General features: G+C 35.4%; 1 protein-coding gene across 7 annotated transcripts in view; it reads right to left on the bottom strand.

The window, feature by feature from the left end:
* Positions 1-27423, bottom strand: part of SGCD (sarcoglycan delta) — a 1341685-nt gene that overhangs the window by 156893 nt on the left and 1157369 nt on the right. For all 7 annotated transcript variants that reach the window (XM_074291900.1, XM_074291902.1, XM_074291901.1 and 4 more), the window contains one exon: positions 1327-1414. In XM_074291900.1, the coding sequence (XP_074148001.1) occupies positions 1327-1414 (88 nt within the window). The remainder of the gene's footprint in view (positions 1-1326; positions 1415-27423) is intronic.

The following is a 27423-nucleotide window of genomic DNA, read 5'->3' as shown; positions in this document are numbered from 1 at the left end:
CAATTGCATATTAACCATCTCTAATTTCTATCCTTCCCTGCAGCAGAGTGCTAGAATGGCAAGAAAAAGAAGGAAGGATAGAAAGAGAAGGGGGGAGAGAGAGAAAGGGGGATACACACACAGAAACAGAGAAGGAGGGAGGGAAGGAGAGAGAAAGAGAGAGAGAGAGAGAGAGAGAGAGAGAGAGAGAGAGAGAGAGAGAGAGAGAGAGAGAGAGAGAGTGTGTGTGTGTGTGTGGGGGGGGGGGGAGAGAAGGGTGGCTTTGTTTGCCTAAACTACAGTGGTTTAGGTAGTTCCAGCTTTATCAGAGCTGGCTCACTCAAGGAAACCAAATATTCCATTGCAAATAAGTGGCAAATGATCAACAGTCTAAACAACTCCTTTCAAATGTGGGAATCTGAGAGCTAGAGTTTGGATTTATTTCTCTCCTTGAGGCAATTTTCACACACACACTTAAATCACTGCTTACTGAAGCTGTTTATTTAATTATTTAGCATTGTGACTGCCAGCCAGATGTTATATAAGTGAGGCCGACAATCCAATCTAACACAGAAACAACATGTTTATGGATTACAGGCTCTGCCATTCAGCAATTCTGCCAATCCCTCAGTTCCTCAATCTATGGAGGGTATGATCGTTTTATATACCCCATCCTTAAAACATACTCCAAACCACCTGCAGCCAGTGCCTTTCCCAAACTTCAGTCCCAAGCATAAAAAGATGAATGGTAATGAATTTTTCTTCCAGTGGTAGAGGGGCATTTAGCCAATGAAAGGAAACTGTTTCCCAGTAGCTTGGGTTAATTTGTGTTAATTCCAGATGTTTCTATCAGGGTAAGATTTTGGAACACTAGGACAAATGGCTTCTCCAAATGGAAATGTCCATCTGTGTGTTTTTCGCCTGATTTCCAAACCAAGCAGTTGGAATTTTCTCCCTAGAAGTACAATTTTGTCCTAAAAGAACAAAGTGATTTTCTTCTCTTTCCTTTCTTTCCTTCTACTACATCCTAGCAGAATGCTGCCAGCTTGTTACTGAGTATAAATTGCATGAGCCAGCTGATTACCATTTCCCCATGGTCTGTTTTTATTAGTCCAATTGTTACTGATAATAATAACCAATTCCCTGTTTATATTTTGGGAATATGATGGAAAATATTAGGGAGTTGCTTCTTTCTATACAGCTATCATGTGGTCACTGGCTAGGATAGAGGGAACCATTCTAAAGCACATACTCTGCTTGATTTAGACAATTCACTCTTAATAGTACAGCTTGATGGTCTAGCCCCCCAGTTTCTTCCATAGATTGGCCGCACACTTCCTTCCTTACCTGTGATAAGCTGAGTAAGGACTTTAGTCTGGTCATTGAGTATATTCACTGTAACATTTCTGGCAGATTTGAAGTACAGTGGGTTGCCCTATAATAAGAGCATAAGAGAAAACATGTAAAAATTGTGCCAGGCTTCCCATTAGAAAACAACAACTCTTGTTTGTAAATAGCCTGCATAAAGGGCCCAGGGTGAAACTGATACTCCCATGCCTTTGGAAAAGTAGACTGGGAAACATTCGCAACTTTTAGAAAGGTACCAGATCTATAGCCTGATATCAAATTGCCTGTTCCCCTCCCCTTTTGTCACTATGAGAGAAACAAGACCAATGCTTGCTGACAGAGTCATTTATAGTCTTCATCTATGTAGAGTTGGTTCTGGAGTAAGTCTTTCTACACCTCACCTTAGGGTTTTGGAACCTGTCAAGCACTGATAAATCCACCAGGTTATATGTCTCCATAATGGGACACTTTCTGTGGGGAGAATAAAGATCTCCACCCATGCTAGCTCTATAGTATTATAGGCTCTTATAGTTTAGAACTGAAGAGCACTGTAGGGGACAGCTAATTCAACCCCATCATTTAAAAGAGAAGGAAACTATGACCTGGAAACTCTAAGTAATTTTCCTATAGTCATCTAGAAAATGTAAAAGGCAAATGTAAGAATTAAGGTCTTGACTTCGATTATACTCTATCAATTATACAACACTTTGGTTTTGTGGCTAATTACTGGGGTAACCCACAAAAGACTGGTAAGTGTTATATACTGAACAATATGAGGTATATGATACAAATACTATAGGCCTTGTCATTTTACCCTTCCTGCTTTGAAATCATTAAAAGGACAAGCTCTCAAAACACCAAGAAATTTTACATAAAATTTCATAAAAGATTATCACGGAAAATGCATGATTTGTCTTCTCTGGCATCATAAGTGATGAAAACCAGTCCTGTAAATTATAAGATAATTTTAGGATAGTGGACACCATACGTGGACAGATATATGTAAATACCTCTATCTCAAAACCAGAAGAAATGAATTCTTTCTATGAACCTATATTGGACTCATTAGGAGTAGTTTATGAGAGAAAAAGAAATTTATGAAGTTGGAGAAAGCTGTTTTTCTATGCCTTTTATTCAAGCGCATTATGGTAAAAATTTTAACTGGCTATCCAAAAAAGCACAGAGGACTTTTAAGTTGAAATCTTTTATATATAATGGTATAAATAATACCATTTAATAATGGTATTTATTACCATTTTCTTCATAATTTTTTATATCAAGACAATCAAACTAATTTCCAAGATATAAATGCTCACACTGAAAATTTAAAACTTGGGGGGCAGCTAGGTGGCACAGTGGATAGAGCACCAGCCCTGAATTCAAGAGGACCCGAGTTCAAATCTGGTCTCCGACACATAACACTTCCTAGCTATATGACCTGGGCAAGTCACTTAACCCCAGCCTGGGGGGGGGGGAAGAAAGAAAATTTAAAGCTTGGTTTTTGGAAGCTGCCTCCAGCATCATCCCAATTATTTCCCTTTTAGTATTAATCTGGTCTGACCATGGATAGTAATTTAAGTGACAGGGGTAACCAGTTGAATAGCTTCTTTCTGAGTTCAGGGAATTGAGAATACTTAGGACACTCACCTTAAGAACTGAATGATTTAATAGAGAAGCTGAGAAAGGATGTAAGATTTTGAGCCAACTGAACTGTGTAATCATTCTATCACCCAGCATTTTTGTTTCTGTAATACCCAGAAGTTTTGTTCAACTGGAAAGACTATTTACCCTTTAGGATAGTAGTTAGAATTGAGTGACCCAGTTCTTCATTGTTCCTTTCATTCCTTGATCTACCTCAAATAGTTTCACTGGAGAACAAATATCCATGAAGGAAGAGTCAGTTATTCTAGACCTTATGTCTGAGTGGTGACTGGTCAACCTTCCCTCTACCACCATCCCATATTAAAAACAAACAAACAAACAAAAAACTAAGTGGTATAGTGGCTAGAGTAATAGACTTGGTATAAGGGAAATCTGAATTTTCTTTTCTTTCTTCACTGCTTACCCTTCCTCCCTCCCTTGTTCCCTCCCTCCCTCTCTCCCTCCCTTTCTTCCTTTCCTTCCTTCCTTCCTTCCTTCCTTCCTTCCTTCCTTCCTTCCTTCCTTCCTTCCTTCCTTCCTTCCTTCCTTCCTTCCTTCCTTCCTTCCTTCCTTCTTTTCTTCCCTTATTTTTAATTTTCCTTTTTGTTTTGCCTTCCCCTATTAAAATATAAGCTTCTTGAGAGACAAGACTATCTTTTTCTTTTTTTGGCATCTATAGCACTTAATATAGTGCCCAACACATTATGAGCATTTAATTATCTCATCAGGGAAATAGGGCTAGAAAAACTAAATGACCTCTTAAGTCTTTTCCAGCTCTAGATCCCATCATCCTGCAATCTTACATTTTTGAAAACCCCCCAAATCAAAGGATTGATGAAGATCCTATTGTGAGGTTATTTTTGAGCAATATTGAGTTAACTCGTCTGTAATTTCTACAATATGCTACTTGACGCAGGCTAGTCTTGATAGCTTTATGAAATAATGTTTCAGCTCTGAAATCTGGCTAACCAAATTCTTTGTATTTGGTTGTGTATTTGTACTTGATATTCAGCAGTCCTTCCACTCTAAAAATCAAGTACAGAGCATCAGATCACTTGTGTCTGTCAAGGGCAGCATAGAACTTTAAAGAGTCAGCAGTTTTGTCTTTTTGTTTGTTTTTTCCCCTCATAAATTATCTTAGAGACCAAGTTTTGCAAAGAGATGATAAGCAACAAAGGTTTGGACTGATTTCTTCTGATATAGGGACAACAGTGCATAGAGAGGAGGCAGTTTCAGCATAGTTAAATCCTCAAACTGTATGTATTGGATGAGTAGCAGTTGTTGTTACAACCATGGAGTCACAGTGGAAAAAACACTGGATTTGAAGTTGTTAATAATATCAACAGTTAATGTTTATAAAGGGGTTACAGTGTGCCAGGAGTTTTAGAATTATTATCTCATTTGATCCTCAGGATGACAACCTTGGAAAGTAGGTGTTATGACTACTGTCACTTTGCAGATGAGGAAACTTGAATCAAGCAGAGTGACTTGCCTAGGATCACAGAGCTGGTAAGGATCAGAGGCTGGATTTCAACTCAGCTTTTGCTGATTCCAGATGCGGTCCTCTAAGCACTTTGAAACCTATTTGGATGACCTGCATTAGAATCCTAGTTCTGCTTCTTGCTATACATATAATCTAGAATAAATCACTTCCACTTTATAGCCCTCAGTTTATATCTATGACCTGGGACTTAAAATATATGCATTTCCTGCCATATAGTATTTTTGAGACTAAACTAAAGTTTTCTAGCAATGGGACTTCACAGTGATTGTTATTCCAGCTTTTCTTAGGTAATTCTGGTAAGATAAAGGCCAACCAGAGTTTGAGCCTGTTTTCAGTGGTTTTTGTTTTTTGGTTTTTTTTTTTTTTTTTACATTATACATAAAACATGTTTCTGGTATGGACAGTGACTGTCCCTCATCTCCTATCCTTTATGAAGTAGAAGTCAGATATTTCACTGGTTCAGGTTAGCATGGATATTTTTTAAAAATGGGAAATTAAATATATTTTTATTAGTCTTCTGGGAAAGAGGAGAGGGATTTAATATTATACTAGCATAGATGTCCATTAGGAAATTACTTTCAGGCTAAAAAAATTTCACTTCCCTTCACCCCACATTGTTTCAGTAGTTCAAGTGTTTAGTAGATTAAAATGTTTTAAGTTGTGAATTAAAATTTAGGAAAGTCCTAGCTTTGAAATCTAGAGAGAGCTTCTAAAAGGAGTAAGATGCACGTGTCCTATCTTTAAACTGGTATGAGAGGCAAGATAGTATAATAGAAAGAATAGAAAGAATCGTAGACTGGGAGTCAAGGGCCTGGAGTTTAATCCCAATTGTGACACTCAAATTGACCATGTGACATTGGGAAAGGCAATGCTCCTCTCTGGGTCTTAGTTTTTCTTATACAAAATCAAGATGTGATCTGTATGGATTCTTCTGACTCCATTCAAAGTTTCAATGCAGTGGTTCCCAACATATGGACCCAGGACTTCTGAGGTCTATGCAGTCATTACAAGGAATTTATATATGCAAAATAAGCATGGTCATTTTCATCTTTATTTCCAATAAGGTATGCACTGTGACCCGATATAATAAATAAGCAAATGTGACTCTGGAGACTAAATAATGTCTCATATATTTATATTGTTATTTTTTAAATGAATACAAGATAGCATAGTGATTAATAAATTGTTGGCTTTTGTTGAATGATTTCAGTTTTGTCTGACTATCCAGGACCCCATTTGGGATTTTCTTGGCTATTTCCTTCTTCAACTCATTTTACAGAAGTGAAACTGAGGCAAACATGGTTAATTGATTTTGCCCAGGGTTTTAGAGCCAATAAGAGTCTGAAATCAGATCTGATCTCATCTCCTGATCCATTATTTGCACTCTATCCATCTATTATGCTACCCAGCTGCCTTAAATTACAAATTCATTTATTAATGTACCACATTTATAGAGGCTTTTTGTCATCTTATATTTTCCCAATTAGCAGATACCCATGGTACATCTATGATCATATAGAATTTTTTAAAATGTTAAAAATGGATCTTCCTTCTGGAAAAAGGTTGGTAATCACTTTTTTTTGATGTTTGAAATTTTGAAAAATTTAATGTTATTTTTTAAGTTAAGGATTTTTTTAAATGTTAAAAAAAGCATCTTTTTACTGGAAAAAAGTTAGTAATCACTGTTCTAAGTTCCCTTCTAGAGTAGGTCTGACATCATAAGTTTTAAAATCTCTTTCTGCTCTATCATTCTGTGTTCCAAGAGTCCTTTTAGCTCTGTATTTTACATTTTACGGTTTCTCTCAGGTCTGACATTCTGTGTTCTGTCTCCTTCTAATTTTGACACTTTTTAAGGTTCCCTTCCAGGTCTGCATTCTATATTTCCAGTCCTCTCATTCTGTGATCTAAGCCCCATTCTAGCTTTGACATTTTCTAGATTCTCAAGTCTCTTTCATGTCTGACTGTATTTCTGCAATGTTTTTGTATTTCTAACTCTGCCACTATATACCCTTCTTTTAAAGTCTGATGTTTTCAAATGCTGTACACATGCTTTGAATATAATTCACAGGGCTCTGGAAGTTCTTCCCTCTTACAGAAGAGGAATTATGTCTAGATGGGAAGCTCATAACTGCTTTGCTCAATATTTATATCAGGAGATAAAATACAAAAAAACACGCTTTCCTTTTTATTACTATTTCCCAATAACATAGTATGACATTAATTGTTCTAATGCTTTGAAGCCCAGGAAAATAGAATCAATACAGCATCATCACCTTAATAAAGGGCTAATAATACACAATGCAGCCTGTGATGTTTAGCCCACGTTACTCTAATGTTCTCATATATTTTGTACTTCAACTCATTAGTTTGTTCCACCAAGTCCTCATCTTAGAGACGAAAGAATAATATGAATAAATCATCTTGCTACGAAGCGAGTTTATGTTTCCAATTTGAACAATAGATTTGTCCGCTAGGAAGAAAGCTTTGCACAAATGATGGATACGCAAAGCCACCCATTGCAGCTCGGTAAATGTACTTTTCGTTTCACAGTCTGGCTCTGTCTTCAGAGACTGATCTAGTGAAACAAAAACCAAGCAAAATGGATTTCAGTATCTTTGCAGTATTGTAACAACTGGAGGAAAGGCAATTCCCATCTTTGTCTCAGACAGTTTCTTTCCCACTTCATGTAGGAAGCTGTATCACTAGCTCGCATCTCTACCTCTATCCCTACTCCCTCCAACTTCTCTCCCCCCCCCCGCCCCCCCCCCCCCCCCCCCCCCCGCAGTGTTCTGATCAGGAAACATTTAGTGTCATCATCTGTCTGTGCCTTTAGGGCTAGGGAAGGTTAATTTCTGCCGCTGGAGAAATTGCTCTGATGCTAGTTGACTTTCAATAACCTACCTGTAGGCAAACATCTGAAGGCAAACCCTCACAGATGCCTCCCCTTAGGCAAAGCTATACTGTTAGAAGAGAAAGCAACCAGCCTCTGCTGGCATATACTTTGATTCAACACTAACTTTGCTGCAGCTGCATTTTCCTGAATGGAGGGAAACCTGCAAACAATTGTTCCAGTATCTTCAGAGACCTGGAATAAAGGGGCAGGGGAGAGAAACACAGACAATATTTGATAGCATTCCATTTTTATGAGATTGTTTGGAAATGAAATAGAATATTTTCTTGAATTTTCCATGTAGCAGAAAATTATCCTTTTAAGTACCAAATTTTAAAATGTTAATTTCTTTGTGACAATGGTACAGAGCTGATTTTGAGCTCAAATACAACCTCTGATAATTAGCTGGCAGCATGACATTGGGCAAATCACTAAACTCACAGTGTTCTAGGCAGCTCTCTAAGAAAACAAGTTATCCAGAAAGATCTGACCTGTACTGATAAAATTTCCTTTCCCAGAAATTCTTAATATTGATGAAATCATAGGTTCAAACCCTATCCTTAACTCTGAAATTTTTCAAAATTTCAAAATATTTATGTTGTTTTCTTCTTTGCCAAGGAGATTTAAAAATAGATTTCTTTCCTCACCTTGATGATTGAGGATCATTATCGCGAACACTTATAATGAATAATATGTATTTTTTGGGGAAGGGAAAGACTCTAAACTTGTGATTCATTAGTAAAGGGAATTCCTGATGAGCAAATTCCTCTCCTCCAATGCAGATGGGCAATTATTCTGAAATTTACAATCATTCAATGGTAAGGTAAGTTGCTCAGGGTCACACAGATAGCATACGTTAAAGGCAAGACATTAAATTGGTCTTCTATCTATCCATTATGCCAGACTACTTTAATAATAAGAGAGTGATGCTTCTAGAGGTTACTGAGGTATACAGGACTATGATAAATTGACCCTATACTAAACTGTTTCCCTTTGCTACTATGTTTTTACATTTCTTGTGTCTCTTTTATTGAGTTCATATACCTTCATATTCTAATTTGTTCTTTCTTTCCCACTAAGGCCTGGAAAACAAATCTGTTAGAATTATAGAAATAAGGAGTAAATAGGGTCTAAACAAAAGTCTTTTAGTATCTTCTATAGAATAAAGTATAGAGGGTTTGGGAGCAGCTTTTTCTACCAATGAGAGAAGATTTTCACTTACTTTTGTATACTATGAGGCTGCCAATAGACTGGTCTCAGGCTAAATGAAGAGAAATGCAGAGATGGGAGAGAGCAATGTGAGTTGGATTATAGAATCTTAGATTTGTATACTCCAGGCATTAGTAATAGTAATGTAATAAAGCAAGAAGAAAGATGGGTGCAAATGTGTGTGTATATGTGTGTGTGTGTGTTTTCCTTTGTTATAAATTGCTTCATTTTCAGAGGATTCCTTTTGTTAATAAAGCTATCTCCATAAGCAAAGAGAGTAAAGTTGAATGGGTTGAAAAAACAGTTTCTTGAATTGTGAATAATAATCTTAAACGGACTCATTAGAATTCTTCCAAGAGGTCTCAATTATCTACTAAAGAAGATAACTGTCCAATGACTCAAAATGTCTTCTGAAATCACAGAAAGACTAATCATTCAATTATTGTTCTATAAAAAAATGACCAGCAGGACAATTTCAGAAAAGCCTGGTGAGGCTTACATGAACTGATGCTAAATGGAGTAGAGCCAAGAGAACAGTGTATAAAACAACAACAAAGATTATGCAATGATGGATTCTGCTGGATGTGGCTCTTTTCAACAATGAGATGATTTAGGCCAATTTTAATGCACTTGTGATGGAGAGAGCCATATGTATCCAGAAAGAGGTTATGGGGATTGAATGTGGATCACAACTTAGTATTTTCACCTTTCTTTTATAGTTGTTTGCTTGCTTTTTGCTTTCTTTCTCATTTCCCCTTTTGATCTTATTTTTCTTGTATAGCATGATAAATATGGAAATATGTATAGAATTGCACATGTTTAACATATATTGGATTGTTTGCTTCTAAGGGAGGAGCTGGGGGGGAAGGAGGGAGAAAAGTTTGGAACAGAGTTTTGCTGGGATGAATGTTGTAAACTGTTTTGCATGTATTTTGAAAATAAAAAGCTATGCTTTTTAAAAACTAATCATTAAGTTTTGAGTGAATGTTTTCCTAGTCTTAGACAAGACACCTCGGTTTCTAAATCCTATTCCCACTGAACATACTTAATGACTGCAATGAGTTATTTGATTTTCATCAACTTCAGTGCCTAGTTCTAAAACATTAAGCAAACCATACTGAACTAGTTCATGGAAGCAGCTGGGGAAAGAGTAAGTACAATTATCCACAATCCTCTTTACAAATGGCAATACAGTATACTCATTGATTAAACTAGTTCTTTTTCTATTCTAGTAGTGTTCTGCTATACTATATAGTCAATCCAGTCAGCAGTAGCTTATTGATCACCTTCCATCTATGCTTGTCCAGATTTCAATAAAGACATGCTCTTTCTCCTCAAAGAATTTAATGTTTTGCTTCATAGTATAGTAGACAGAGCAGTGGACTTGGAGTTAGGAAGTCCTGGGTTCTATTCTTGCCTCAGACACTTATTATGTTATCCTAAACAAGTCACTTAACATCTCTGTTGCCTTTGTTTTCCATCTACAAAATGAGTGGGCAGGACTCACCTGCCTCTGGGATTCATTCCAGATCTAAGTCTATGACTTGACATCAAATATAATTGCTATATGTTGCCTTGAGTTGATTTCATTTCTTCCATCTTGCTAACTCAAGAGATCACAGTTTTATAGATCCATTGTTGGAACGGTTTCAGAGGATATCTATGCCAAACTTTAACAGTTCCAGATACTGAGTATATGCTTTATAAATACTTGGTGATTGATTTTTCAAGATTATGAAGTTAGTAAGCACCATTGAGATTTGAAGCCAGATCCTCCATTTCTAGAGCCAAGGTTCTTTCCAGCAAATCCCAATAAAAGGCAATATATTCTAGGATCATAAACATAGATGGGCAATTAGGTGATATAATAGAAACAGTTCTGGGCCTGGAGTTCAAATCCAGCCTGAGACATTTACCAGACTTTTACCCTTGGTAAGTCACAAGACCATTTACCATTTTCTTCATCTGTAAAATGAGCTGGAGAAGAAAATAGCAAACTGCTCTGATATCTTTGCCAAGAAAATCCCAAATGGGGTCACAAAGAATCAGATATGACTGATATGATAGATCATCAACAAGCTTAGAGCTACAAGGGATTTTGGAGTATAATGCTTTGATTTTTATAGATGGGAAAACTGAGGCACAGAGAGTTTAAGTACAGAAGCAGTATTTGAATCTCAAATACAGATAATATATAAGATTCTGTAATAATATGTAAGCATTCTGGAGAGAGAAGGATCACCTTGGGTTTCTATGGTTAGATAAGCTATAAGAAGAAGGTGGAATATGAATAGTATGCAGGGTTATAGAAAGTAAAGTTGGAGGGAAGATAAGAAAGGACATAACTATGAGCATACATTCAGAACCAGAGGAAGTCCTTCTTGGCTGGAACTCAGGGTTTGCATTGAGAAATAGTAGATAAACTTGGAAAAGTAAGCTTAGGACCAGGATGATTTTTGGTAAGTTTAAGGACTTTGGACTTTATGTTCAAGGCAATCAGAAGTGACATAATAAAGGTGTTTTAACGAAATCAATGAGGCAGCATGAATTAAAAGAGATTGAAGAGAGGGGGAGACCATTAAGAAGTTGCTAAAATAATTCAGGTCTGAGTTTGGTATGGTTACAGAGGGGATGGAAAGATTACAAAGGAGATGAAAAGAAAAGATCTGATAACTGAGGGACTGAGGCCGGCCCTATTAGCTCATCAATATTGGGAACTCCCAGGTGAGGAAACTGTCTCTTTAGCAATGCAAGTGAGCACCTTTGCTGCAACTTTTAGAGAATTGCCTAGAGCACTGATAGTTGAAGTATTTTGCTTAGGGCTACATAGCCAGTATATATTTAAGTCAGAGCTTGAACTTCCTAGTTCTAAGGCTAGCTAATTCTCTAACCCCTATACAAAAGTTAATTTGACTCTGACTGACTATGGAAGGCAAAATAAAGGGAAGAAACAGACACAGATAAGATTTTAAGAGAAATTAATTGAGAAAATCTTGTGATCATTGATTTTGTTTTGGTCTGGACCTGTGATTTTGTCAATGTAGGGAACTCTCAGTGAGGAAACTGTGTCCAGCTGCAGAGATCTACAATCATTCTTCCATTTATAGTAGCAGAGCTAGGTTTATTAACATTTGGAGGGATAATGAATATGTTAAGCAATCTGATGAAGTGTTAGGGATCTCTTCTCAGAAAAAAAAAGTTTCAAATACATAAAATAAAAGATTTAAGATTACAGAAGAAAACAATTATGTTGAAATTAAGATTTTTTTTCCTATCAAGCCTTTGAAGCCTTGAAAATCTATTCTTAGAATATTTGTCCTAAGTTAAGAACTTGAAATACTTAGAGCACCAAGAAACAAGTGACATATACAGTCACAGTGATGTCAGGGATAAAGCATGACCCCAGAGTTTTCTGATTCCAAGGTCCCCTATCCATTATTTTCTATCCATAACCTTGTGTTTTTTCTTCATTTCCACCGATAGACATGGCCAAATCAGTAAGAAAAAGTACTTTTATGAATATGAGGTTAGTTTCAGTTTTAGATTTGTGGATTCTGAAATGATGGCATAGAAGCCAAGTGGAAATGGACATTTGGAAACTGTGATTTAATTAAAGTGGTTATTCCTTTCACTGATGAAGATCACAAACACTTTGGGTCACCCTTTTCCTAATTTTTTCCTTCCTTCCTTCCTTCCTTCCTTCCTTCCTTCCTTCCTTCCTTCCTTCCTTCCTTCCTTCCTTCCTTCCTTCCTTCCTTCCTTCCTTCCTTCCTTCCTTCCTTCCTTCCTTCCTTCCTTCCTTCCTTCCTTCCTTCCTTCCTTCCTTCTTTCCTTCCTTCCTTCCTTCCTTCCTTCCTTCCTTCCTTCCTTCCTTCCTTCCTTCCTTCCTTCCTTCCTTCCTTCCTTCCTTCCTTCCTTCCTTCCTTCCTTCCTTCCTTCCTTCCTTCCTTCCTTCCTTCCTTCCTTCCTTCTTTCCTTCCTTCCTTTCTTCCTTCCTTCTTTCCTTCCTTCCTTATTTTCTTCCTTCCCCTGGGCAATTGAGTAACTTGCCTAGGGTCACACAGCTAGGACATGTTAAGTGTCTGAGGCCAGATTTGAATTCTGACTTCAGGGCTAGTACTCTATCTACTGCACCATCCAGATGCCCCCTCCTTATGACTTTTTTATATAAACACTTTATAGAGGATCTACCTAATTGGCTGTAGGTCTTCCTCTTGTTTTATTAATCTTTCTGGTTATGCCATTTGCACTTATTCTCTGCTATCTTTCATGCTCACTACGTGGCTAGCTCATTTTGTTTTCTGGGCAGACAAATCCTTGGTAATGCCCTTTGTGTGTTCCAAAAGAATAATGACAAAGGGGTAATGGACTTAGGGTACAAATTCTAAAGGAATCTATTTTGCTTGACTGTGTATATTTATTTCAAGGGCTTTGTTTTTCTTTTTTTCCCCAAATGGAAAGAAAGTTGGCTAAAAGAAAAAAATGGATTTTTGTTAATTGAAGAAAATACATTTTAATGAGGAAATAAAGGAAATATACATTTGAAGCCTGGGAGAAAGGGCTGAAAAGCTTCTTCAAGGGGACATAACTACTTTGAGGTAAGGTGAAGACTTAAAAGGAGATACAACCTCTGATATGTGCAGACAGAAAGAACAAAGGATAAAAAACCTGAACTTTAAGTTAACATTCAAATGAGACCTACATTAAATAAACTGAGGTAGTCTGATACAATACAAGCTATGCTGGATTCTGGGCTTGGAGGGTTCTGCCATTTGTTATCTGAATTTACTTGAAGGAAGCCCCTATTCTTCATAGATCTTCAGTTTCCTCATTTATAAACTGAAAGAGTTGGAGTATCAGAAGTATCAGGCAAGTGGCCAGAACCAGATGAAAATGTAATTGGGAAATACTGAACAAAATAAAGTAAGATACAATAGAACATAGATAATGGTAACATGCAGTTTTCTAAGTGAATGTGTGTCCTGTAAGGATATAGACATATGATTTAGTGACTCCTGTTTCTATCTGAGATTAATTATTAGTATCACTAGATTAGATGATTTATTGGATCTTTTCCAAATCTTATTATCTATGTTCCTGTGAAAAAGAGAAATCCTATCTTTGCTTCATCTTCATTTAATTTCAATAGAATAAATTGAAATCCTGAGTGAATCATTGAACAAACCTGGAATTTAAAACAAATGGTCTGGTTTCTCAGCCCTAAGTTCAAAAAATGCAATGAAGTTTAGCCTCTGTTTTCCCCATTTTGGATTTAGAACTTAAAATTTTGACATTAGTGGAAGCACAATTACAGAAGAAGATAGCTGGATTAAGTTTTAGTATAGTTGTGATTGGTGGAATTATCTCTTTCACTCACATCTAATAAATTGAATAAGCCTTGGGGGCTGTGAATCAGGGAACATAGATTAGTTCTGTTTCCCAGAGGAACCAAATTTTGGTTTTTACTCTTTACATTCAATTTTTACTAATGTCAGTCCTAGAGAGTGAACATAGTCTACTGTAAAGAGTTCTGGACTTGGAGTCAGGGTCTCCTGAGTTTGAATCTATTATTCAATACTTACTAACTATAGAATCATGGATAAGTTATTTATATTTCTTTGAGCCTCAGTTTCCCCATTTGAGAAAATGGGGTCCCTAATATTAGTAGTTGAGAAGTAATAAAGAATATAATATACAGAGTTGGGTTCAAATTCTCCTAATACATACTCTAGGTAGAGCTCTTGATTGTGTTCCATGTAACTCAGATTATAAATTGCCTACTTGCATTGGTGGAGAGACTTTTCCCATACAAGGGATCCTTAGATCAGTGGTCAAACTCAAATAGAAATGGAGACCTCTGATAAGGATCCCTGCAAGCTTCATATAGATTTATGTCTATATGTCTATATAAAAAATGTCATTTTTTATTGTACATTTATTTTTAATCTAGTTTGGGCAAGAGTGTAGTGGACGACATGTTTGACACCTTTACCCTAGACCAGTGAAATCAGATGTCATGTCACTAAATGAGTACCTGTATTGCCAAATTCTCAAGACTGTTGGTCAAATGGAATAATGTCTGTAAAGTGGCAGATAAATGCTAATGACTATTATGAATTGGATGTTAGCAATGTTAACTGGAGTTGAGTGGAAATATCTGGACATCTAAATTTGAGGGTCAGTTTTTACTATAGGAATACCTAGATATTGGTTCATGAAAAAAAAAAAAAAGAATGTTGAAGAAACAACAGTCAACATGAGTATATATTATACTCCATCCCTGAAGAGAATAATTCACCCCCTCATCAGTGGGAATGTGGTATGAGAATCATCAGGAAATCTCTGTTCATCCAATATAATGTAAGATTCTGGAAGGGAGGACCTGATTTTTTTTCTAAACTAAATTTTAGTTGATTTTTTTTCTTATTTCACTATCCCATGTGTCCTTCCCCTCATCCTCCAAGAGCCATTCTACGACAAATAATAGTCTTTGATGGGGGAGATGTTAGCACTCATGATCAATACAATGAGAAGGTCTGAAAATATGTGCCTGAAATATGTGTCTGAAAATAAATATATAAAACTGATAAATCTTTTCCCTACACAAAGGGGTTGTGTGGGAATGTGTTCTCATCTCTTCATTCAGGTGTAATCTGTCTGATCTATATAATTTTGTTATATTTACTTTTGGTGTTTTGGTATATAATTGATTTTTGCATTTACATTATTGCAGCTATTGTATATATTGTAGCTGATTTGTTTTTGTCTCTGTGCTTTGTATAGTCAGCACCTGATATAGCATCTCATACTAGTCCCTAATTCTAGCTTATTGAAGGAATTAATGAAAGGAAGATTTGGAGAGAAAGAAGGGGAAGAGAAAGGGAAAATTATCTAAGGACAGCTATTCTCTATTCTCTGAACATATATACTGAATAGATGTGAGGAAATAGAAGTTTGTTTTCAATGAAAAATTGTGAAGATCAAGGCATCATAGCTCTAAACCTGGAAGAGACTTCAAAGGCCATCAAGCTCAAGTAACTCATTTTGCAAATGAAGAAACTGACACCAAGAGAAATGAAGATCACACAGGTAGGAAAAAGCAGAAGTGAGACCCAAGGGGTCTCCTGATTCAAATCCATCACATTTCAAAGAAATAAAGGACAGAAGGGGAAAAAAAGGGAGGAAGAAACAGAGGGGGATGAAGGAAGGGAGGGAAGGACAAAAGAAGGGAAGAAGGGAGGGAGAAAGGAATAAAGTAAGGGAAGAAAGAAAGGAAAGAAAGAAAGAAGGAAAGAAGGAAAGAAAACTTAATTTGAAATCAGAAAAGTCCCAGGTTTCAATTCATTATTCAACTTGTATTAACTATGTAACCATAAGGAAGTTAGATGTCTCAGGATCTCAGTTTCCTCATGTGAAAAAAAAAATTGGAAAAGGAAAAGGAAAAAAAAAGGAAGGGAATAAAATAAAGAAATAAATTAAAAAGGAGATTGATCAAGTATGTCAGGTAGCAAGAGCAGAGATAAATAATGGACAGCATGGATGTTCCATTGATATCTATAACATTTCAAAAGGTTTAAAAGCCCTGGTTTAATGAGGATCTTCCATGGAGAATCTATGAAAGGACATAGACAAGGGTTTTGCAAAATAAGAAGATATAGATACATTGTGAACAGAATTGTTGAGGGATGTTCCCACATTCATTAGACGATATATTCAGTGAAGTATAATGGAGATAATGTCAAATTTCAATTCCATTTTCAAGAGGTTGTTATGGGGAAAAAAGAGAAAGAGAGAGAAAGAGTTAGCATGACAGTGGGTGTGTTACTTAGAGTTCTGAACTCAGTTCAACTTGACTCAATTTCATAAATACCTTCCTTTAAGTTCTACTCTAAACACTTACTGTAAACATACACACAGCATCTCTCTGGACCTCACTCTATAAAACTGAAATGGGAGAGGGGTAGTGTGCAAAGATTTCCCCATACTGACAATCATATGTCCTTAATGTATTGATATTTTAAGAAAAATGTGATACTGTGTTAGAAAATAGTCATATGCCATTAAAATACATATGTTCACATACACCCATATAGATATATGCATTAAAATAAATACTTACTTAGTACTTAGAGAAGATGTCAATCAATAATGAGAACTGATAATGTTTGGTCTGTCTATATATTTTGTTGTGTCTAACTCTTTGTGATCCCATTTGGAATTTTCTGGGCAAAGAAACTGGAGTGGTTTACTATTTCCTTTTCCAGCTCATTTTATAGATGAGCAAACTGAGTCAAACAGGGGTGCTCACATTGATAGTACCAGTAAGTGTTTGAAGACAGATTTAAACTCAGGAAAATGAGTTTTCCTATCTTCAGGCCCAGCACTCTATCCACTGTACCACCTAGTTGCCTCTATCTATCTATCTATCTATCTATCTATCTATCTATCTATCTATCTATCCATCCATCCATCCATCTATCTGCATATGTGTGCATTTATATATAAGCTATATACATTCACATGCACACACATAACTTACATGCAGGGTCATAGAACCAGTAAAGTAATATGAATTAGAGGCAGCTCTTGGACCCAGGTTTTTCTGAATTCTGGATGGTCTCTATCTACTCCACTCCACTCTACTCCCTTTCTCCATGAAGTTTTAATGTGTTTGATGAAGTTACAAGTTTATCTTGCTCTCCCCTTTCTCACACACACACACACACACACACACACACATACACACACACACACACACACAGAGAGAAATAGGTTATTCTTTTGCCCAAGGATATTTTCTTTTATCAAGAGAGAGATTTACTAGACTATTCTGAAATAATGAATATATTCAAAATGATTTCTTCAACCTTAAATTTAGATTAACATGAATATAGCTATTGTGTTAAATGATTCTAACCAATCCTACTTCATTCTAAAATGTAAAAATATGATCTTCTTGCCTCCTCCATAAACTTAATCTTATTTTCACAGATGGTAGTGAAACTTTTCTAATGTGATCTCTAGTGCCCCATATCCTGCTATTGTTATCATTTGCTAATTTGTTTTTTAATGACCTATCTTTGTGCCTTATCATTCCTCCAGATCCTAAGCTCCTTAAAGGCAGGAACTGGATTCATTTATCTTTGCATCTCTTTCAGTACCCAAAACAGGTGTTTGTTGCTATTTAAAATGGTTTTTATGATACTTAAAAGTATGTTCATATTTCATTTGATCTTTAGATACCCCTGTTGTGAAGGACAGGTATGAGGATTCTCATTTAACAGATTGGGAAACAGATACAATGAATTATTCAAGGTCACACAGTAACAGAGCTGGCACTAGGGCTTCCTTTGCTCTTTCTTCCTTTTCCTCCTATGGTGTTTATACATTAGCACATGGCATGTGATAATGTGATGTTTTACAAAAGGTAAGTTTGTATATTAAAAAAAAAAAACAGATTGTATCTTCCCATTTCTTCTTTTTTCAGCATTCAGATTAGATGTTAAAACTGCTGTCCAAACATACACATAGTTTATTAGCCTGACAGCTTTCAGGTCGAGCCTGGTGATGTTTCTATCTCCCAGGAGACTGGACATTAGATAGATTCCCTCCCATTCTTCCTCCCCTCCCCCACCTCTACAGTCTTTACCAGTATAGTACAAATCACATAAACTCAGTAGTCTTACAACAGAAGAAGTTAGTAAATAAATATGGATTTAATAGGTGAGATGCCCTCTTTGGAACTGCTTCCTCAGCTCTCTTATAAATGAACCTTCTTCCCCTGGCAAAAGAAAGAAAGAAGGAAAGAGAGAGAGAGAGAGAGAGAGAGAGAGAGAGAGAGAGAGAGAGAGAGAGAGAGAGAGAGAGAGAGAGAGAGAGAGAGAGACAGAGAGAGAGAGAGAGAGAGAGAGAGAGAGAGAGAGAGAGAGAGAGAGAGAGAGAGAGAGAGAGACAGAGAGAGAGAGAGAGAGGGAGAGGGAGGGAGGGAGGGAGGGAGGGAGGGAGGAAGAAAAAAAAAGAAAAAGAAAAAAAAGTTGAATTCTGTCCTGGGATCTTAGTTATTTTGTAGATATGGGAAGAAAACAGGTATTATTATATCTATTTTATTGATGTAAAAATCAAGATATAGTACTCAACCAATCTTAAAATATTATTGTGTAGTGAATGACATAGTTACTACCCTCAAAAATCTATTTGAGGAGATAAGATAGCCATGCAATGATTACAAGTCACTACCAGGGATCACAAAGGTAGGGGTCATCTCATAGAGTTGCATGGATTATTAATATGATATTAATGACATTTTTATAAAAGAATCCCTCCATGGATATTTGTACAGTCAGAAAGACTTTATAGAAGCATTTTCTCCCTCTTGTAGACCTGTGCAGGATGAGGAAGAGAAGAAGGACTTTTGAATATTTGTTCTGAAGTAAAAAGAGAACTCAATTTTGAATTTGAAGTCCTCAGTTCAAATTTGTTTTGTTCCTTGAAACCTAGGTGTCTTTGACTAGTTAATTTAATCCCTCTGAGCTTTAGTTGCCTCATCAGCAAAATGAAATGGTTGTACTAATTGACCCCCAAGGTCCCTTTCAATTACAAATACTGGAAGAACCATTAAGCCCAACCTATCTCCTTTCTTATGTGACTACCATTCAAAGAAGTTCAAAATAAACAGATGCCTTTCATGACAAAGGTCAGGAACCCCCTAGAAAGTTGGAGGAAAGGAATGTGCTGAAGCCTGTAGAGAATTTGGTCCCTATTATTCAGTTTTACTGATGACCTCAAACACATTGAGAACCCACACAATTCTTGGAGGATTTGTCTTCTCTCCATGAGCCACGGACCCCTCTAATTTTTGTTATACAAACCAGGACTTTGTAAATAATTTTCCCCACACAATGCTCCTCCCCCACCTACATTTTTCTAAGTTGTTTGTACACATTTTTTCCTTTGTCTCTTTACTGAGATTCTTTTGTTCCAGGTTTTTGCCCTTGAAGAAAAGAGGAACATGGAATTCTGGTAACCAAAAATCATTTCTTAGAGGGAGAAATTCTTGCTTGATAATGGGAACTTCTCAGAGGAGGAATGCAATCTGTGATCTGAATCACTAATGCAGAGCTTAAAAACAACAGCACCACAGTGCCCACCATATGCTCTTTTAATTTCTCCAGCTGACTGCTTTCAGGTAAAATACAGCTGGCTTAGTAGAAAGAGATGGTTGGCAGTAGCCTTTGGCTTTCAATAAACAACTCTGTTTGAAAAATGAAAAGAAAAAACCTGCCCAAAATAAAACAACAAGAACAAAAAAACTCTCAACAACAAGAAAATTGAACCTGGTATCAGGTGATGGTGGAGTTCCATTTTATCATAGTGCCAGAGTGGGTCTTATTTTACGTGCCAAGTGAGATTGCAAGTCTCTTGAAGTCCTAAATTATATCTTCCATTTATTTTCGGTTATTTCCATATTTCTGAGTAAAGTACTTTTCATAGGAACTAGTGGCTATCTATGCAATGTTTTTTGAGGACTGCTGACTTCATCCTTCTCATTCACACGGGATGTTAAAATAACTAATTTGTCAGAGAGCTTGAAATTCCCACTATTCCTAGTTTTTCTGTAAAGGTTAACATTACCTGGGAAAGGTATGGTTTACTTAATCCATTTGCAGGGGGTGGTTTCTCTGAATCTTTTTAAATGTTAAACAAGTGGGGGGGGGGGCTAGATGTCACAGGGGTTAGAGTATCAGCCCTGAAGTCAGGAGACTTGAGTTCAAATTTGACCTTAGATACTTCATACTTCCTAACTGTGTGACTCTGTGCCTTGCAAAAATAAATAAATAAATACATAAGTAGGAGGGGTCCTTAGAGGTCACTTAGTTTCACTGCATAACAGAAGGGAAAAAAATCTATTTGCACTATTCCTTTATTAAACAAATGATTATTATATACGAAGTATAGGAAAAGCAATATTCAAGACAGCTTTAACATTTAAAAACCAATGAAAAAGCAATTGAAATTGTCCTTGCCTTCATGGAAATAGTATTTATTCAATTTCTATTTGGACACTTCTGGGATGGGGAAACTTTTAAAGCAATCCATTCTACTTATTCCATCAATAGTCATCATTTGGGAAATGATCCAGATTGGGCAAATGTTTACTGAGGATGAGGACAAAAGAAACATGGGATCCATTAGAGTAATGTACAAAAGTCAGAAAGATCAAGAGCCTGGATTTTGTCATAGGCACTTATTAAATATCTGACACGAAACAAGTCACTTAACTATTCTCAGCCTGACTTAGCTCATCCACAGAATTAAGGAGCTAGAGTGGATAGCCTCTGAGGTATCTTCCTGGCCTATATCTATGATTTACTGAGACTAAGAGGAATATATTCTTACTAGAGAGGATAACTTCTTAATAGTTTTGTCCAAGATTACAAAAATTTTTGTATACATATTATTTTCATTTGACTTTCATAAGGACTCTATAATATAAGTAGCAGAGGTATTATAATTTTCATTTTTAATATGAGAAAAATGAATCATACTCCAGTGAAGTGACATTTTAAGACAGCTGGGAGGGATCTTAGTGTCCAAAATCTCTCATTCATGGATGAAAAAACTGAGGTACAAACTTGGCCAGTGGTAGATCTGAGTTATAAAACCAAGACTTTTGAATCCAAGACTGTTATTTTTCTTTGTACACTGTTCAAACTAGCAGAGATCTTAGAGATCAATTCATCTAATCTCATTTTAGATTTCAATTTCTTTGAAGCAATTAAGGGGTAGAGAAGCTAAATTGTTTATTTGATATAAAATGATGCATTAATAGTGAAGGGTAGACTAAGATCCAGGTCTTCTGATTACCAGCCTGGTGCTCTTTCTATGCTGCCACGATACCTCTGAGACATTTTAATTATTGGATTTTTAGCATCAGTAACAGAAATTGAATTATCGTGTACTTTAAAAAATTAAACATGTCACAGTTCTTAACTACCCTGTCTTAAAAAATAATAAAAAACTTTTCTTTAAAAATATGAGAAGAAATAAGGAATATGGAAATCAACTAAGAAGCAATGATCCTTTAAAAAAAAAAGAATGATAAAACTTTCTGAAACAGACTCAGAATTCATTTCCCTATTTTAATTAGCTTAATATTTACCTTCCATTGGTTTGAATAGAAGAGATTTCAAAGAAAGCAACAAGATGAGCTGATTAAATTTAAAGGGCAATAGGGCCATATCCCCACAAAGAGGTTTCTTTCTTTCTTTCTTTCTTTTTTTTTTTCTTTCAATTTATATCATGGTTTTTGGCTCACTTCCATTAATCAATAATAACAAAAGAAAATAATATTTTATAACCTATTCAGATTGACCTACCTATAGTTAATATAGCTGGTCAGAATGTGTATTAAATAACACTAAGATAATATGGTACAGGAGAAAGAAATTGAATTGAGAACTCTGGCATTTATTAGCTAATCTTGAGCAAGACTCTGTGGGTCTTAGTTTCCTCAAATGTAAAAAAGGGAGTTGGATCAGATAATCATTAAGATTTCTTCCTGGTCTATCTTTTAATAATACTTAGGTGAAGGTTGGATTCCCAATATGAATCAACCCTCTTCTATTCTAAAGATCCAGCCTGCCATTGTATAAATAATAATAATAATAATAATAATAATAATAATAATAATAATAATAATAACAACAATAATGATAATAAGTTCTGTGTTAGTATATACAGTATATAATATATTGCATCTATACTATATAATAAGTTATTTACAATTATTCTATCATCTGATCCTGGGTATTGTTATCATCCCTATTTTATAGATGAGGAAGAAATGGAGGCAGGCAGAGCTTAAACAACTTCACCAGGGTCACATAATAGCTAATAAGTATCTGAAGCTGGATTGGTATTTAGGTCTTTCTGCCTCTGGGCCTGGAAGGTTATCTATTATTCTACCTTGCTCCCCACTTCAGTATATAGGGAATACAGATGAGAGCATGGGATATATTAGCAAACTTCCCATGAGTGCAAATAGAGTTCAAGTAGACTGTCCTCATGGTGAGTTTCTGTAGTAGGGCCTATTAGTCTGTGATGGCAATGTGATTCATTTCATAGTTTCTGGTATTTAGTTTTTGTAGCCCCTTTTATTTTATGTATAAGGCTATATTTGCTTCTTAAAATTTTGTAAGTGAAAGGGCTATAATTCCTCTGGGGAATGTAAAGGATTGATATTGCTTGCTCAAGAACATATGTACATTGATAATAATATTGATAAATTGAGGCCATTTTCTCCTTAGCATTAGAATTTTCCTTCCCGTTAAAAATCTGAGTTAGCATTTCATATTTAGAAACTCAAGGGAGGAAAGCAAGAAGCACGTTCATAAGGCTTTTGACTCTTATTCTACGAATACAACCTATAGGCAGCTATGTTTTGCAGTGATTAGAGTACTGAATCTGGAGTCTGGAAGAGCTGAATTCAAATCCAACCTCAGATATCTACTAGTTATGTGACCCTAGTCAAGTCATTTGATTTTTCTGTGTTACTTTTTCGTCATCTCTTAAATAGGTATATCAATAGCACCTGGCCCCTCAGTTTTTGCTAGAATGAAATATAGCACTTGAGATAGTATTCCAGATCATTCTCCTGGCATTCTTTATAAATTCCCTGGGGATATTCCCAACCATATCAAGTAGTTGGTATTCTACAATGTTACTTATTTTATTTGCTTTGTTTTCATCACTAATAACAGCCAAGGCCATACCATATTTTCCCAGTAATAATAGCATATGCAGATGACTCCATTGTATCTAGTATCATAGAAGAGAGCATTAGGCTTGGAATCAGGAAGATTGATTTTCATGAGTTCAAATCCAGCCTCAGATATTTACTAGCTATGTGACCTTGGGCAAGTTACTGCATTCATTTACCTCAGTTTGCTCATCTGTAAAATGAGCTGGAGATGAAAATGGCAAACTTCTCCAGTATCTTACCAAGAAAACCTCAAATGAGATCATGGAGAGTTAAACATGACTGAATAACAAGAAAAATCTACTACATTGAATAAATATATATTATAAATAGCTTCATTCTGATAGAAGTATACTAGCATTTCTGTTGGTTATGAAGCGTGTATATATATTTGGGATAATGTGGTATTTAAAAAACAGTTTGAATTAAATACAATGAGAAAAATTAGCACTTTCAATACTTTGATAAATGTCATATGATCAATAGACATATTTCTGTTCCAGGAAGACAGTTTTCAAAGTACTTGAGTTGAAAGAGAATAATATAGGACTGGAAGAATTTTTATCTTGAAATGGCAAAGATGATCAGATATAATTAAGTTCATGCCTTCTTTGAAGAACTGTCAAATCCCATTTCTCCAAGTTTAATATTTTAACAAGTCTATTACCTACAGGGAAAACTAAAATTTTCATGAAACTTAAATACAACCCAACAAGTGAGTTATTGTGCAAACACAATGATTAGCTTCATTTAGTAAAAATTGCATGTAAAAAAAATTGAACTGAAACTGCAGGGGAAAATACTTAATATTTATGAGTTAAATAGGAAAACAACAGGCAGACATGGTTTCTATAGGCCATCAGAGCTGCCTGTCAGATGGAACAAATCAAGTGTTCTTGGCAGCCTTCATCTCCCTTTTCCTTCCAGGAAGGAAGATATTTTTGTACTTTTGAAACTCAATTTGTTTGTCTAACAAGCTTATTCTGGAAATATATGTAATGTTTTAAGTAATTTATTTGATCATACATTTGAAAATCATGATAATTCTTTCCTCCTTTTTACCTAGAAACCAAAATGCAATTACCTATTTATGTTTAGAGAATGGCTGATTTATATATATATATCCTCAATCCAGGAATATCTATGCTCCCTTTAACAATGCATCTGAGGAACTAAGTTTAATTGTTTCTAGGCCGATTTTTTAGAAGAATTCAGGAAGGATCTTTAGGTGAAGATCTCACAAAAGTGCTAAAATAGAAAGGGATTCATTTCAGCTCTATGATCCAGGGAATGTGAATACCACCAACAGAGTCAGGGAGACTCCTTTGGCTCCTTTTGACCTTCTTTCCTTTACCATTCATCATTTTTTCAAATTTTGGGTAACTGAGATGAAAGGGAGCAGGACTTATTGTAAGACTATTTCATTTATATATGTTTGGTCCAGAATTTTCAATGCTTCCTTTAGAACTAAGTTTGAGTTTATCACTGCATTATAAGCAAAATAATAATTTGCTAATCAAATTAATAGCATAGGAGAAATTCCCTTTGGGAAAGTTAAACTACTTAAAAATACAAGGTCATAGGCCCATATAATGGTAAAACTGAAAAGGCCTTTATAAAACTATTCCAATGGCTTCATTTTGGAAATGTAGAAATTGAGAAATTGAATTTAAGCAATTTACCAAAGGTCAGAGGGATAATTAAGGCAAATGATCAGGAAAAGAGTACAAATCTCCAAATTCTTGGGCCATAGGTCTTTCTACTCCTTCATAATCAAGGACTTTATTCTATGTCAGAGGGAAAGTAGGAAAAAGGAGAGAAAAAGGAGGGAGAAGGAAATTATTATGTTCTGTATCAGACAAGTTAAAAAAAAAACTTAGAGTAAGAAAGGGTTTACATACATACATACATATATACACATATATATAACTATATATACGTGTGTATATACACATATGTGTTTGTACACAAATACAAACACATATAGTGCTAGTTACATAGAGTGCTCTGCTTGTAGAGGAACTAATTCCCTTGTATGTCATAGCATCATTTCCCTGATATCATGGTCTTCTTCAAGAACAAAGGACAAACAACAATCAAGGACTTTAGCAAAATCCAGTCTAATATAGGCAAAGAATATATTAATTATAAATAGTTCTTATTTCACTATAGTATTTAGGGTATGTAAAAATGTCATATAGATTTCAGTCTCTTTATAAAAAAATAGCCTATTAGCTTTGTCTAGTTATGGAACAACATTTGCAATTATAGCATCATGTATTGAAGATCAAATTTTAAAGGTATTTTGATGTAACTTTCTTATTTTATAACTATGGAGAATTTAAGAGAACAAGAGAATTTAGGTGCTTTACCCAAAATTTCCCAGGTATTCAGTGGTAGATCTCAAACTTGACCCCTTTTCTCTGACTCTAAAGCCAGAATATTTTTCACTGTATCATGGTGATTTTTCTAAACCAATTCGAATTGTTGGCTTTGTTTTGGTGAGTTAGAAGGACAGACAAAGACATATTAAGTAGTTATTTTTTCAGTTTCATTTTTTTTTTCTTTTCTAAAGACAAGCTCTTAAGGTCTGAAATAGAGACAGATTGACCTTCAACAAAACTTTCATTGGTTTTGTTTATGGTGGGTACAATTTGACAAATGTCACAGTGAAAGCACACTTTGCAAAACTTTGAACTGAAATTAACATTTTAATTGATATAAAATTGTCTAAATGATTTTTGTTTGACGAGGGAAATTAATAGTACCTTTCTTTGAGAGAGTCATAATTCATTCAATAAAGTAGACCCTCTATCTGGCAAACTAGTTAATGCTATCGGTTGAATATACTTGAAATTAAGGTGAATTTCTCTAAAATATTATTTAATTCATTGCTTCTTAGAAGTCTTGTTATATTTTAATTTTTTACAATTTAAGAAATGTACCTAGTTAATGTTTTTAGTCAGAAGGATCAAAGTAAGAAATCAGAAAGAATAAGAGAAGTGAGGGAAGAATATAAGAGAAAGAAGAGGAAAGAAGAAATGAGTAAGAGGGGATATATCCACGTAGCAGATTTCAGATTTCAGGAAATGGTCAAAACTTACTTGATAAAGGCATTGGATGTCAGATTCCTTTGCCTAAAATGAAAGCCTTGTTTCTACTTAAAAAAAAAAAGCTTTCATCTTAATTGTATTTAATGGAATTTCTTTATAATGGCTAAAATAAAATCATATTTATTCAATGCTACATTAAAGGCTATGATTGTGAAGAAATCTATTTTATATCACAAATACTAAAGAATGAAACATCTTTGTTTTTCTGGGTATGTCACTAAATTCCTCCTGGACATTTGACATGGTTCTTCCCTTTTTTCAAATGGCTGATGAGCCAGTATTTGGATTTTATGACATCTTGGGGAGAATAGGGTTTTTCCTCCTCTAAGGCAGCTAGCTCTTCAGCTGCTCAATAACTGAGAATTTGGGGGAAGGAGGGGCAAGAGAAATTAAATTACAGTATGTTTGCTTCCATTAAGAAATCCAAGAGGAAACAGCTACATCTGGCTCCATTTCTTTGCCAAATTCTTTGTTTAATTGTTTTGTAATTTGAAGAAAATCACAGACCACAAGACAAAATGGATAGAACTAAAAAAGAAAATAAAAGGCGGTAAGTACTCTGCAGGAATTATAACTCTGTCACCATGGCAATGGACATTTACAACTTTAACCTCTGCCCTTAGTTTGCACCAGAGGCTCTTTTGGAAAGTCATTCTCTCCAGTACTCAGATGTGATTTGTGATCCATTGATTTGGATGGTTTCTCTAAGGATGCAGATTCTAAACCATTGGTGACTTTTCATCCTGTTCCATTACTGTTCATATCTTCTCAGAAGTCCATCACAGGAAATCTATTCTATGTCCTATAATATCAGTCACATATGGGTGTAGCCCTGGGAAACAGTATTTCTTTCTTTTTTTGTGGGGAGGGATTGGGGGAGAAGGGGAGGTAGTGATTGGAGCAAACATTAATAGAAAGATTCATGACTTTACCATCCAGAATGTTGAGCTAATAATAGAGAGAAACCAATATCAGAGATTCT

This window comes from Sminthopsis crassicaudata, chromosome 2 (assembly GCF_048593235.1).
Source record: "Sminthopsis crassicaudata isolate SCR6 chromosome 2, ASM4859323v1, whole genome shotgun sequence".
Classification (NCBI taxonomy): domain Eukaryota; kingdom Metazoa; phylum Chordata; class Mammalia; order Dasyuromorphia; family Dasyuridae; genus Sminthopsis; species Sminthopsis crassicaudata.
Note: the sequence above shows the minus strand (reverse complement) of the source record. Positions and strands in the feature narration are given on the sequence as shown.